Raw genomic sequence first — 13390 nt, forward strand, 5'->3', positions numbered from 1 at the left:
GAACATCCAGACTTCCAGGTAGAGTCAAAAGTAATCTAAAATTGATTATATGAAATACTAATAAAACATAATGAAACGAGAAGGTTAAAAATTCAAAAAAAGCTGTACCTGGTATACACTAACAAAAAGGAAGGATGAACTGCAAAAGTATTACCAGCCTAAGGAGAAACCAAGGTAAGAATGAAACAAAGAAAATGGCTGTACTAGATAGCAGGAAATGGACACAATAATGACATAACAAATAAATACTATTAAAATGTATATTAAAAAGTTAGAAATTATAAAGTGAAACTGACAGAAAAAAACTGTCATGGCAAGTTTAGTGCACTTCTGTATATCACAACATGCAGAAAAAATAAAGCTATAAACCTAGAGAATAGCAATCTCATAACACACATATTTCTTGTTAAAATATTGCTGTATTCAGATATATATGTATACACAGACACACACACAGAAACTATCTTTCCTAGAATCTATGAAATATGTATAAAAATGGTTCCTCACTAAATTCCGAAATTAAGAAATTATTTAAATTACATACTTACACAATACATAAGTGGTAGACAGTACATTAGAAATTATTTAAGTTACATACTTAAATACATAATAAACATCAAAATTATAACATAATTATTATAATACAAAAACAGTGAAAGTGGAAGTCAAAATTTTAACTACTGGCAGCTTAGAATAGTAGGTTTGCAATACAGACAGCCCGACACCCTCTATCAGATGATACCACAGGACCCTTCTTTGAAAATACCAACTGATCTAAGAGATAAGATTTACAGATCCTGAAATTTGGGGAACCCCACCCCCAATTTATCAATATCTGATGAAGCCTACCAGGTATCAAGCCTCACATGTGCACACAAAATGTACAATGATCTTAATGTCACACCTTATATATATATAAAGAGACATCAAAGAATCACCAAAGATTGGAGGAAAGCCCTAACATAAAACACAGAGGCCAAACAAACAAAAAAGGTAGAGAGACAAGGTGGTTAAAATTAATGAGTTTACTAGCGAAGTTGTAGGATACAAGGTTAATATACAAAATACAAATTGTACTTTCTTTATATTAGCAATTATCAAAAACTGAAATAAAAAATAGCATCAAGAAATAGGAAATAATTTGGGATAAATTTGACAAAGTGCAAGATCAGTAAGCTGAAAGTGAAAAAACATTGCTGAGTAAGTTAGGAAGACCTAAAAAAACCCCAGAGATATACCTGTTCACGGATGAGAAGAAACAATATTTTTGAGAAGAAACAATATTTTTAAGATGACAATTCTCCCCAAATGATCTACAGGTTCAAATGAAATGCCAATTAAAATCCCAGCAGAGGGCTTCTCTGGTGGTGCAGTGGTTGAGAGTCCACCTGCCGATGCAGGGGACACGGGTTCGTGCCCCGGTCTGGGAGGATCCCATGTGCCTCAGAGCGGCTGGGCCCATGAGCCATGGCCGCTGGGCCTGCGCGTCCGGAGCCTGTGCTCCGCAACGGGAGAGGCCACAACAGTGAGAGGCCCGCGTACCACAAAAAAAAAAAAAAAAAAAAAAAAAAAATCCCAGCAGAATTCCAGCAGACTGTTTTGCAGCAATTGACAGATTCTAAAATTTATATGGAAATGCGAAGAACCTAGAATAGCTGAAAAATTTTTAGACAAGAAAAGCAAAGCTGGACAACTAACACTAAATGATTTCAAGACCTATTATAAAGCAATGTGATCAACTCAGTGTGGTATTGGCATAAACATAAATTAATGGAACAGTATAGGGAACTCAGAAATATAAAACACACATTTGACAAAGATGTCTAAGGCAATTCAATGGAGAAAAGATACTTTTTTTGACAAATAGTATTGGAACAATTAAATATCTATATGCAAAAAGAAAAGGAACCTTGACCCATACTATGCATCATATACAAAAATTCACTCAGCATGAATCATAGACTCAAATGTTAGAGCTAAAAATATGAAACTTCTAGAAGAAAACATAGGAGGAAATCTGTGTGACCTTGGTTTAGTAAAGATTTCTTAATTACAACTCAAAAGAACTGTCTTCAAATAAAAACAAGCAAAACCAAACCAAATCAAACTCTTATCTCCAAGCCCTGGGGCTTTTAAAGTAGGGTAACTGTACTTTTTATTGTCTGAAGAGGACCCACTTCTAAGACTAAAAGAGAGTGCAACTAATAATTAGGCATAAACTGGGACTGTCCCATGCAAAACAAAATGTATGGTCTCCCTGCTCATAAGACACATGTCCCAGTCCATCCTGTTCTAAGAAGGTTACAAAATCAGAAAAACAAGAAGCCAGAGGGAACTCAAAGCAAGGAAATAAACAAGAAAAAAACCTTTTACAAAGCAAGTTTTCCCTCGGTTTTACAAATCAATTTGAATAATAATCATATTTTACTTAAACCAGGGTAAAGAGTGGGGGCAGAGGTGGCAAAATAAGGAGGACTGGTTAAAGTAAATTTATGAAGCAGTCAGGCACACCAGATCCCTTCCCCTATCCCAGCAAAGTCCTGGGATTTTCTTAAGAACATAAAGCAGTGGTTCCCTGTGCAGGTGACACTGGGCACAGCTGAGTAGAGTACATACTATACTGAAAACAACAGTTCAGGTGAATGCATACATCCAGGATGCTGAATGCTTGGTTCCTAGAATGTTGGCAGCCAGGCCTTCATTCTCAAGCCAAGAGACTTAAAGAGTCTTCTCTGAGAAATCTGACCAGACTCAACAGAAAGACCTAAAGTTATTGACACAGAAGGTTCCTCAATGAAATATATTAGTCAGATGACCCAACTGTGAAACTTGTAATCAATAAGCCCCCTCTCATATGTTCATAGCTTCCAATCAGCTTTTTCATCCCTCACTATTAAATATGAACACACAAAAACTGCCAGACATCTAACGAAAGACTCTAATATAAAAGACAGAGACCAGAAAAAATATATAACGAACAGACAAATGCAGCTTTGGAGCCAAGAAAGGAAAAATAATTTTTTTTAATCTATTGGTATTTTTCTCACAGAGACAAAAGGACATTTTACAACTATGTAACAAGAGCAAGGTAGTATAAAAAGAACATGCAGAGAAGTTAAAAAAAGGGGTTCTTTGAAATGACAAACTCATAGAAGGATTAAAAGATAAAGCTGAGGAACTCTTCACAGAAAGTAGAACAAAAAATAAAAAAGATGAGTAATAGGAGAGATAAGAAAATTAAAGATCTAACATCAAATTAATAGGAGTTCCCCAAAAAAGGTGAAGAAATCATCAACAAAAGGATTCAAGAAAATTTTACAGAAATAAAAGGAGAGGATTTTCCAATACAAAGAACCTTCAAAGCATCAGCAAAAATGGAAAGAGACCCATGCCATGGCAGATTATTGTAAATTTTCAGAACACTGGGATAAACAGGAGATCTGAAAAGTTTTCAGAGAGTAAAACAAGTCACAAAAGACAGGACCACAACAGTTTAGTCTCATCAATAGCAACACTGAAAACTGGAAAACAATGGAGAAATGTCTTTAAAATTTTGCAGGAAAATTATTTCCACCTGGAATTCTATACCCAGTCAAACTACCAATCAAGTATGAGAAACATAAAGACATTTTCAGATATGCAAAGTTGAAGAACGTTTACATGCAAGCTTTCTCAGGAAGCTACTGGGAGACTAATACCAGGACAATGAGAGAATAAACCAAGAAAGAGGAAGACATGGAATACGGAAAACAGGAAACCCAGTGTGGGGGAGGTGAAGGGAGATCCTCAAACCACAGCTCTGTGCCTAGTGTGGGAACAACCAGTTCAGATTAGAGGCTTAGAGAAGACAAAACCAATAAAACACAAAGTGTCTGGAGGTCTCCCAATGAAAATTAGACAGTTGGTGAAAGTGAACAAAAGAAACAAGATGATTATTAACTCTAAAAACATTTTTAAAAACACAGAAAAACAAAAAGGACAGAAAAAGTGATCATAGTTCACCACATGGCTCAGCTGTGAAAAGCACTTATATAACTATAATAGTGTAAATACTCAACAATGACTTAACAAAATCAGGATAAAATTTATACTGGGAGATCGGGGATATAAAAATGATATAGTAGGGGCAAAAGGAAGCAAGCAAGCAAGATCATCTCCTATAGATAGGAATCTATAATGCCCAAAACTTGAATAAAATCAAGAAAGCAAGAGCCATGATCTCTAGAAAATGGACTAATCAACGAAAAGTCAGAGGATCAAAGTGCAGAAGAGGAAATAAGGAACCCCAGGGAGGAGACGTGCTTGCTGTTTTTTGTAACAATCTCATAGAACAACTGGTCTCTAAACAATAAGTATGCATAAAATTTTTATTAAACTATTTGATAAAAACAAAGAAAGAAATGAGGGGAATTATTAGAAAAAGAAAAAAGAAAATCTCTATGACATTTTAATTTAAATATCAAATGGCTTCAGGTTTTAGTTTGTATCTAAGTGTTTTTCCCATGGTTAAACCCAATCAATGTATATGTTCCCTAAATATGACTATCTACTCTCACCCACCCATACTCTTCTAATGTGATTACAGACAGGGAATTTTCTAAATCTTACCTCAAGCAGAGCTGCTGCAGGATCACCCTGTAGACTTTTTCCTAGTTTGTCCACCTCATCTAACAGGAACACTGGATTGTTCACCCCGACAGTCTTCAAGCCATTGATTATCCGGCCAGGCATGCTGCCAACATAGGTGCGTCTGCAGAAGGTGAGAAGTAGATTAGCAACAGGGAGATGGCAGAGTAGTATCACTTAGAAATCAAAACTCTGGATTGGGAAACAGTCATTTAGTTATCACAGGAATATAGCAAAGAGGTACTGTAAATTTTAAAAGCCCTGTGATACATCAAAGAGTTACTAGATTCAATTCTTATCTTATTTTCTATTGAATTCTGGCTGTAAATTACCCATGATATTAGAAGCACTGTATCTAATTTTTGCCACTTAGTGAAACCGAAAAAAATTACACTTAAATCACATAGTTATGATTCTTACTCTTTGAGATTCTAAAACATCCAAAGAGCCCTATGAATTTAATTCCCACATTTTTCATAGTTTTTCTGGGCACCTCCCTGGCACTTACCAAACCGCAACATAACTACCTTCTTACAGACTGAAATGGCTGACCCAAAGCTGGCTAAAACATCATCACCATCTTCATAAAGGAAATCAGAATTGGTTCAAAGGACCACTCAAAATGTAAGCCTCTCCCCCAAAAAAGAAAGAAAAATTCCAACTTTTTTATTTTCAGAGGGAATAATTTGTTATTCACTGTAGTAAGAGGATCTGGGGCCAACAGTATTTATACCAAAATTCCATTAATTCTGGCCTTTTGAATAAAACTGTGTTCACCCTATATACACTGATTGGTATAACCAAGCTCAGCCAGACATTAGGTCATGCATTCAAATGTTAGAGGCTGCTTTAACATATCTCAACAAGAATCATCTACAGAACTGACAAATGTACGTGACATGAAATAAAAATATGCTTGTCAAACGAAAAAAGTGGTTTTTTTACAAAGCCAGCAAAACTTTATTTTAAGCAGCAGTTTAATAATTTTAGTTACAACCTTGCTGCCTAAGCCATGAGCAAATCAAATGCTGTTTGTGAAGAGGCATAAAAGGGTGAATGCCTGCAAGAAACAAACCAAGGGCAAGTGGAACAGCAGCCGTATCTCATGATCTGCACAAAGCCAGCTCACGGAGTAGTTCTGCCACATGACTGGTATAAAGTAGGACAGAGTAAATAGTGACCTTTGAAAAGACAAGAAAGCCTTAAAAATATCGTGGGAATGCCTTTCATCTTGGGGAGTGATCAAGGCCCTGGAACCAGATACAGTAAACACTGTCAAGCTATAATAAGGAGTTAGCACATTTCAAGATTTCAGAACAGGATATAGGAACGACAAGACTCACGATTAATAAATTCTCTGAAAGTCTCTCTCTAGAGAACTTACAGATTTGTCAGCCTTCTGTGAATAAGTAGGGAAGGGAAATTAAAAACAAAACAAAAAAACCTCAAAGCCTCTAAGGGTCATTCCTTGCGCATTAATTTCTTTTTCCTTACTTCTTTTGATAGGCAGATTTCAAAAACAGGTACTTGCAATTCTAGACCTAAAGTCATGGAGAGAAAATAATATTCTAGGCAGCTGCCCTTTCTAAAGAAGAAGCGGAAATCTAGGTACTAGTCACAGTATACAAACAACTCCTAAACTTTCTACTGCTTCCCAGAACCTAGAGAATAAGGCCCAAATTCCTTTGTCTGGAATTCAAGGCTCTTCACAATTCAGTCCCCACCAGCTTTCCTAACTTGCTGCCCTTATGCTCTTGCTTCATCCACAATAAAGGTCCTATTAATAGCCCTTAAGCTTTTTTACCTTTGTTAATATGGTGCCTTGCTGCCCTTAATACTCTCCCCACCTAGGTAAATCCCAGAAATTGTACCAAACTTTTCCTGACCACCCCTCACAAAGTGATCTTTCCAATAATGTAATGTCTGCAACATTTACTGGCCCTACAATTTGCCTGATTCATACTTACAACCTAGGTTTTATCCATGGGTACCAAGCATATCGCCTCCTCTAAAGAGCCAGTGACCATTCTGATGACAGAAAGTGGGTCTAAATACAGGTTAGACGCTGCATATAGAGTTGTAAGATTGTTCCCCAAACAAAAGTTTGTTTCTCCTATTTGTTTAAGGACAACAGATCAACAATGATAGCACCCAAAGTATCTTTCTATCACCATTGTTAAGGTCATATAGTCTCTGAGTACTGCTTTGCATAAATAACATGACCCAAGCCTCAGTTTCCTCATCTGCTAAAATGGGGATAATAACAGTGCCAACCTGATGGATTATGAGATCACAAGAGAACATAATAGGTAAAGCACAAAGCACAGTATGTGGCACATGGTAAGCTTTCAAAAGATGTTAACTGTAATTGTTATTAGTAATAGCTACTTAAAGTCAACTCCTAATTTCCTAGAAAAAATACAAAAGCAGAAATCAGTACACCCAAATTTGGGTCCCATTTCAATCTCTGTCTCATGGAAGCAACTCTTTGTTTTTTAATTAATTTTTTTTTTTTTTTTTTTTTTTTTGGCTGTGTTGGATCTTTGTTGCTGCGCACACAGCGTTGCGGTGCATGGGCTTCTCATTTTGCGGAGCATGGGCTCTAGGCACGCGGGCTTCAGTAGCTCAGTAGTTGTGGCGTGGCGCGGGCTTAGTTGCTCCGCGGCATGTGGTATCTTCCCAGACCAGGGCTCGAACCCGTGTCCCCTGCATTGGTAGACAGATTCTTAACTACTGTGCCACCGGTAAGTTCCAGAAGCAACTCTTATAAATGTCTTTTCATAGTGAAACCAAGCCCCCCAAACCAAGCTCTCTTACCGAGTTTATGATTAACCTCTCTATCCAAAACTTACTCCTTGTCTTACCCCCTCTGACCTCAATCCTGCCAACAATGGTCAACCAGAGTCAGATGACTGAAATTGCTGTTGCCAATAACATTGTTAATGTACTAAAATCACTGTTATAGATCTTATCATTAACAAACAAACTCAGGTTATTTCTCCAGGGCAAGATGAGCCACAGACTACCTGGCCAGAGAATTGTAAACCAGAGACATCCTGACTCCTGAAACTATGATTAGGAAATGTCACAAGATGATAATTAACCCCAGCCTTTTTGTTCTTTGCCTTTTAAAAAACCCCTCATTCAAAGATCAACTGGAATTGGATCTGGGGTTTGTCTCCCACGCGTTTGCTTGGCGCCCTGCAATAAACCCTTCCTTTGCCACAAACCCACTGTCAGAGTTTGGCTTTCTATGCTGTGAGCACAGGAGCCCTTTGCTCAGTTACAACAGCACCAAGCATGCTCAATGCCCCTAGAGTTCCTTAATCACAGGTGACATCCTCAAATGTGTACCACTAGTCTAGATGTCAAACCAAGACAACTATTATCAGAGCCTGTAAGCTACTGAAAATAGCTATAATGTGCTTGTCTTTTGCCACAAAGTATGCGTAAGAATAAACTTTGAATAAACCTTTGGAATATGAATCAGACCGTGAAAAATGTAGCAACACACAAATGAAAAATGTTCTTTCAACATCACTAAACAAACATTTAAAAAAACAAATTAGCATACCAAAATATCCTACTGAGAAACTACATTAAGTAGGAAATAAATGAAACTAGTATTCTTTTACAAACTATAACTCTTTTGAGGGCAAAATACTGTCTTTTCTATGTTCTTCCTTGTGATACAATATCTAGAAAGCAATGTAGCACAATATAGGAAAGTTTGCAAAGAATGTATCATTTTAATTACTTATTATTCAGCCTGAATACATAATTACCTAAGGAGTTTTTCTTAAAGTACACAAGTGAACTAAAAAACATATGGATTCATAGGTATAATTATTACAGGCAGTTCACAAGTTTATCAGGACAATTCAACTAGTGTATAAGATACACAAAAACAAAAGTGTCTACACAGTTCAAAATTTTAATTTACAAGATCAGCGTTTTTAATTTTCCAAAAAGTAGTCTGTGTTATACTTCAAAAAACAACTACACAAAATTACAATATCATCTATTTACAGCTCCATGGTAACCAGCTGTTTTACTACTCTGCATCATCCCTAGATATATTCAAATCTAATGTAATCCAAGAAGCTGGTCATTCTGTCACTGCCTAGGATATCATGATAAATGTCAGGAATAAGGGGTGTTTTACTCACCTCTTTTCCAGTATGTAGACAGGGAGAAAAGCAGGCATTTACCATCAATTTTTTCATGCCTATCCAATTAAGCTCCTCTTATGGGCTATAACACAAACTATTAAAGTGATATTTACAAACAATTTGTAATATAAAAAGTTTATGTTATAATGTTAAGTGGAAAGGGTAGGATAATTCTGTTGCTTTAAAAAAAATGGCAAAAGCTGCCCAATGAAAGTTGGGCAGGAAATAAAGTGTTAAAGGTGATTTACCTTTGTATGGTAGAAAAACATGAGGATTTTTTTCCTTTTATTTTTCTAATTTTCTACCAAGGGTGTATATATATATATATCTCAAGTTGGCAAATAATAAACCTAAAAGAGATCCTAATGATTTCTTTTTAAAAAAGAAAAACAGTCTTTAAGGAACTAAAAATAGTCTTTAACATAGCATGTCTAAACAAATCAAATTGTTCTTACAGCAGTCATTCCTAAATCATTTGCATGGATGTGCTCATCTAAAGGACTGCATGACTTCCAACATGTTTTAATCTTACTTGAACTCAGGCAGCACTTAGAGAGCACTTACCACGTTTGGCACTGGGCTTGGCAGCACAGACTGATACAGAGGAGTATAAGATATGTGAAAACGCCTACCCTACATAGCTCCTACTTTTCATATATCTTTGATTCACCTCTATAGGAATATATTAGAAATGCCAGAGGCCTGTATTATTTGATCACTGAAGAGCACAATAGACAGTAAGTAGTCAGTTCAGAGGAGAATAGGATCATCACTGACTGCACTTATCTTAATAGAGGAAGCCTTGGGCTGGGGCCTCAAGATAACCTGAAAGTTTTTCGGAGGCAAAGAAGAGCTGCAGGGCTTCCGTGGTGGCACAGTGGTTGAGAGTCCGCCTGCCGATGCAGGGGACGCAGGTTCGTGCCCCGGTCCGGGAAGATCCCACATGCCGCGGAGCGGCTGAGCCTGTGAGCCATGGCCGCTGAGCCTGCGCGTTCGGAGCCTGTGCTCTGTGACGGGAGAGGCCACAACAGTGAGAGGCCCGTGTACCGCAAAAAAAAAAAAAGAAGAGCTGCATACAAATATAGGTTATAAAGGAGGCTAGTGAGCAGCAAACCGTAACATGTCTGGCATACCATGCTAAAAATATTTTAAAGGCTTGGTGCTTCAGGTATTTTTCCCTTGTAGAGACTAATAACGAAACAGCAAATTTATTTAAAACATCATTATTTCAGGTTACATATGAAAATGTATCAACGTGGAAAGAAAAGTTCATTTTTCTTCTCATCTTGTTTAAGAATTGAGCCAAGGATTCCTTACAACGATAGAACTTTATCATCTGAACAAACAGCTGGTCAGTGACTTCCAGTTACTCACAACAATAACTTGAGAAATATCGCAACAGTAGTATATTTCACTGAGGAACAGCTAATGAAAAAAGATCGTTATAGAAACATGATTTCATAAAACTTCATCCTAAAAGAAGTCACTTTATACTTAATGTCTGCGAACTGATCTAAATTATTTAAATACAATATTTAAATATAAAAATGTAAGTCGTAAAAACTGATAGATGGGAACAGAGGTTCTATGGCTTATAAAAGTAGACGAAAAATCCCAATGGAGATAATGAGAAACGTTAAACTGAAAAAAATGCATTACTTAATATGGAGCATAAACATGACTATTCTTCCTCTAATCCACTCAAAATAATATGAACCAAAACAATGGGCCAATATTCAGTCAGTTCACTATATTTTCCCAGTTTAAGGTCTAAATGTAAACCAAGTCTTTTTTTTTCTTCCCCATCTTTCACCTCATTATCGTTTTAACTCTAAAAGACATATCTTAGGTTGTTTTTAAAATAAATTCCTAACTTATTAGCACCTTCCTCCACATAAACAGGTACTTCTACCAAAAGGCTGGAGCTCCATGCGTGGGAAAATGGGGAAAGTGAGTGACAGAATCAAGAGAATAAGCAAGGAAGATAACAGAAGGCAGCTCTGTTTTTCCTTGGCTATTTTAAGGCTGCAGAACAGTGGTGCCTACTCACAGGCTGCGGAAAAACAAAACTCTGCATGAACTCTACTTGTGAGCATGTGACCGGTACTTAAATGCCAAGACCTGGGTGTTCCCAAATGCCCACACACTCCACCCTGTGGCTGTGCTATAATCCTCTCCATTCTCTCCCCTCCTGTCACCTCCTCCAACCCGCAACTCTGACACAAGCGCATACGCTGCTCTCAACCCCCTCCCCTTAACCACCACACCCCACACTCCACATGCTTCCAAACAGGTTTTCAAACAGAAATTTTCACCAGGTTTTGATAATTTAGTGGGTAGCTGGGTAATAAGTCCCTAATAGCACAAGGGCAGATGGCTATAGTGTTTAGTGAAACATCTGGTACAGGGATGGCTAGTGAGTACATGCTTACCAGCAAGGTGTATCAAAAATCAGGCTTAGTAGTATGAGTCATAGACAAACCTACAAACCTTTTATTTGGCAACAATCATAACCTCAATTCGCACCACACATTTCTAAAAAGCTTATATTTACACATATTTTAGGCAAATACACAAGCTCCTTTCACAAAAGACTCAAAGAAAATAAATTCTCATTTTCTTTAGGTTCAATCCTCTTAACAATAGTCACACACAGGAAAGGATACTCCCTTGAAAAAAGAGAACAAATTTTAGGTCTATCAGTTTCAGTAAAGGTTGAAAACAGAGATCTGTTTAAACCCAACAATGCTCATAAGAAGTGGTGGGGATTATGACATTACATACTGCCTACCAGCAGGCATCATAAAAATACATTTTCCACAATTCTGCCACATAAATTAAATAATAATGCCCCAAACAGGATATTTTAGGTACAATTTAAGAATCAGATTGAATTTTATAAAAAGTCATATTGAAGCTTATAAATCTAAACTTGTCCTCCTGAGAACTGAGAATTAAAATAATAATGAAAGTTCATTTTTATTGAATGCTCAGTGTGTGCTGGGCACTAAGCACTCTCCAAGCCTTACTGAATAATCAATACCAATGTAGGAAGAAATAAGGACAAATACCTACATGTCATGTGCCCATGACATTAATTTCACATGACAGTAACTCCACAAACTCACTCTCTAAATTCTATCAAATATCACACAATACTGTGCCACAGATAATAAAAGGAAGAAATAAACTAAGACAACTCTGAGTGCAGGAATCAAGTCTCTTGCATGGAGAACACCTCCCTAAAGCTCTGTAACATAAATCAGAAGATTTAGGCCCTAGATCTAGCTTCTCCAGGATTGGTCCATGGTGCCAATTTCTTTACAAAAGCAAACTACAGCCTCTAGTGGCACATGTGAGAATAAGAAAGTCTAGGCAACAAAAACATGATTTGAAATTGCCAGAAAGACAGACCCAAATCAATTCCCTGACCTAATTTGCAGTCCTCATTGCTTATTTACTAAAATCTTGGAATACTTTTTCTTCAATGCGTAAGAAGTGTAAATAAGCAAATAAAAGAGAATAAAAAGAACCATTTTTCATGAAAAAGTTTCTGAAATAGTTTCCCATCCCTGCCTAAGGATCCCATGAATAAAGCAAATGGAAAATAAGATGTTTTAAAAGCATTGTATTCTTTTCTTTTCCCCACAATCCAAGTTTAATCCATATTCACCAAACTGTAAATATGCATTTAAATTACCCTTGGCCACTGGCAGTTGTTCACTGCTTGCACTGGCATGCCTGCCAAAGCCCCCACTTATAACCTGCAATGCTTTTACAACTTTAAGATCGAGTTTATGATCTTGAGGTTAGAAGTTTTATCTTCAGTTTAATTACTTCTACTCAAAGTTACATGCCTTCTTTTAAAAAATTGTCTTAACTGAGATATAACTGACCTATTACATTATATTAGTCTGAGGTATACAACATCATATTCTTTTAAGCAGTTCATAATTTCTACATTTCTAAATGTTCTACATTTTTAAATGTTCCTTAACACATAAGCTATAGGTATGTTTTCTCACAACTTGCAACTATGAAACAGAGGTTCATGCTTTCCCAAAGCATCTTCCGATATGAGCCACTGAGAACAAAACAATGAACATAACATGCAAATCTCATTCTAATAATGTCAGGTTAATCAGAGACACAGTTCTTACAGTTTAGTGTATTTTTATAGAAAGGGTGTCAAAAATGCAAAGCCTTAATTATCTTTTCTCCTTATTATTCATACTCACACTGCAAACCAGCCTCCTTGAAAGAAAGTTTAAAATGCAAACATAATAAATTTGTTATCAAAGATTTCTTCCCTCCTCCTACTTGCCTGCTATTGCACTTATTCCTTAAACTCTAAAAGTTATGGGTCATTACTTATGAAATGCTATTGGGCCAAAATGAATATTAAAAATATAATATTTAATTATAACTAATTTATAATTGCATTCAAATGAGATTCCAGGAAAGCTGAGGCACAGACACCACCCCCACCCCATGCACCGTCACACAGACATCAAGGTTAGTTTGGGTATACCCTGACGGTAGAGGCTTTAGGCTAGCAGGTAAGTACCATAAATGTCCTTTCCATTCAAGGT

The 13390-nt window shown here is 36.7% G+C and overlaps 1 protein-coding gene across 1 annotated transcript in view; it reads right to left on the minus strand.

Annotated features, from left to right (window-relative positions):
• LONP2 (lon peptidase 2, peroxisomal) overlaps nucleotides 1–13390 on the minus strand; it is an 87481-nt gene that overhangs the window by 50620 nt on the left and 23471 nt on the right. Inside the window, exon 8 of the mRNA XM_082607020.1 lies at nucleotides 4609–4750. Within this exon, the coding sequence (XP_082463146.1) occupies nucleotides 4609–4750 (142 nt within the window). The remainder of the gene's footprint in view (nucleotides 1–4608; nucleotides 4751–13390) is intronic.

The sequence above is a fragment of the Mesoplodon mirus genome (genome assembly GCF_964341445.2).
Source record: "Mesoplodon mirus genome assembly, chromosome: 19".
NCBI lineage: Eukaryota > Metazoa > Chordata > Mammalia > Artiodactyla > Ziphiidae > Mesoplodon > Mesoplodon mirus.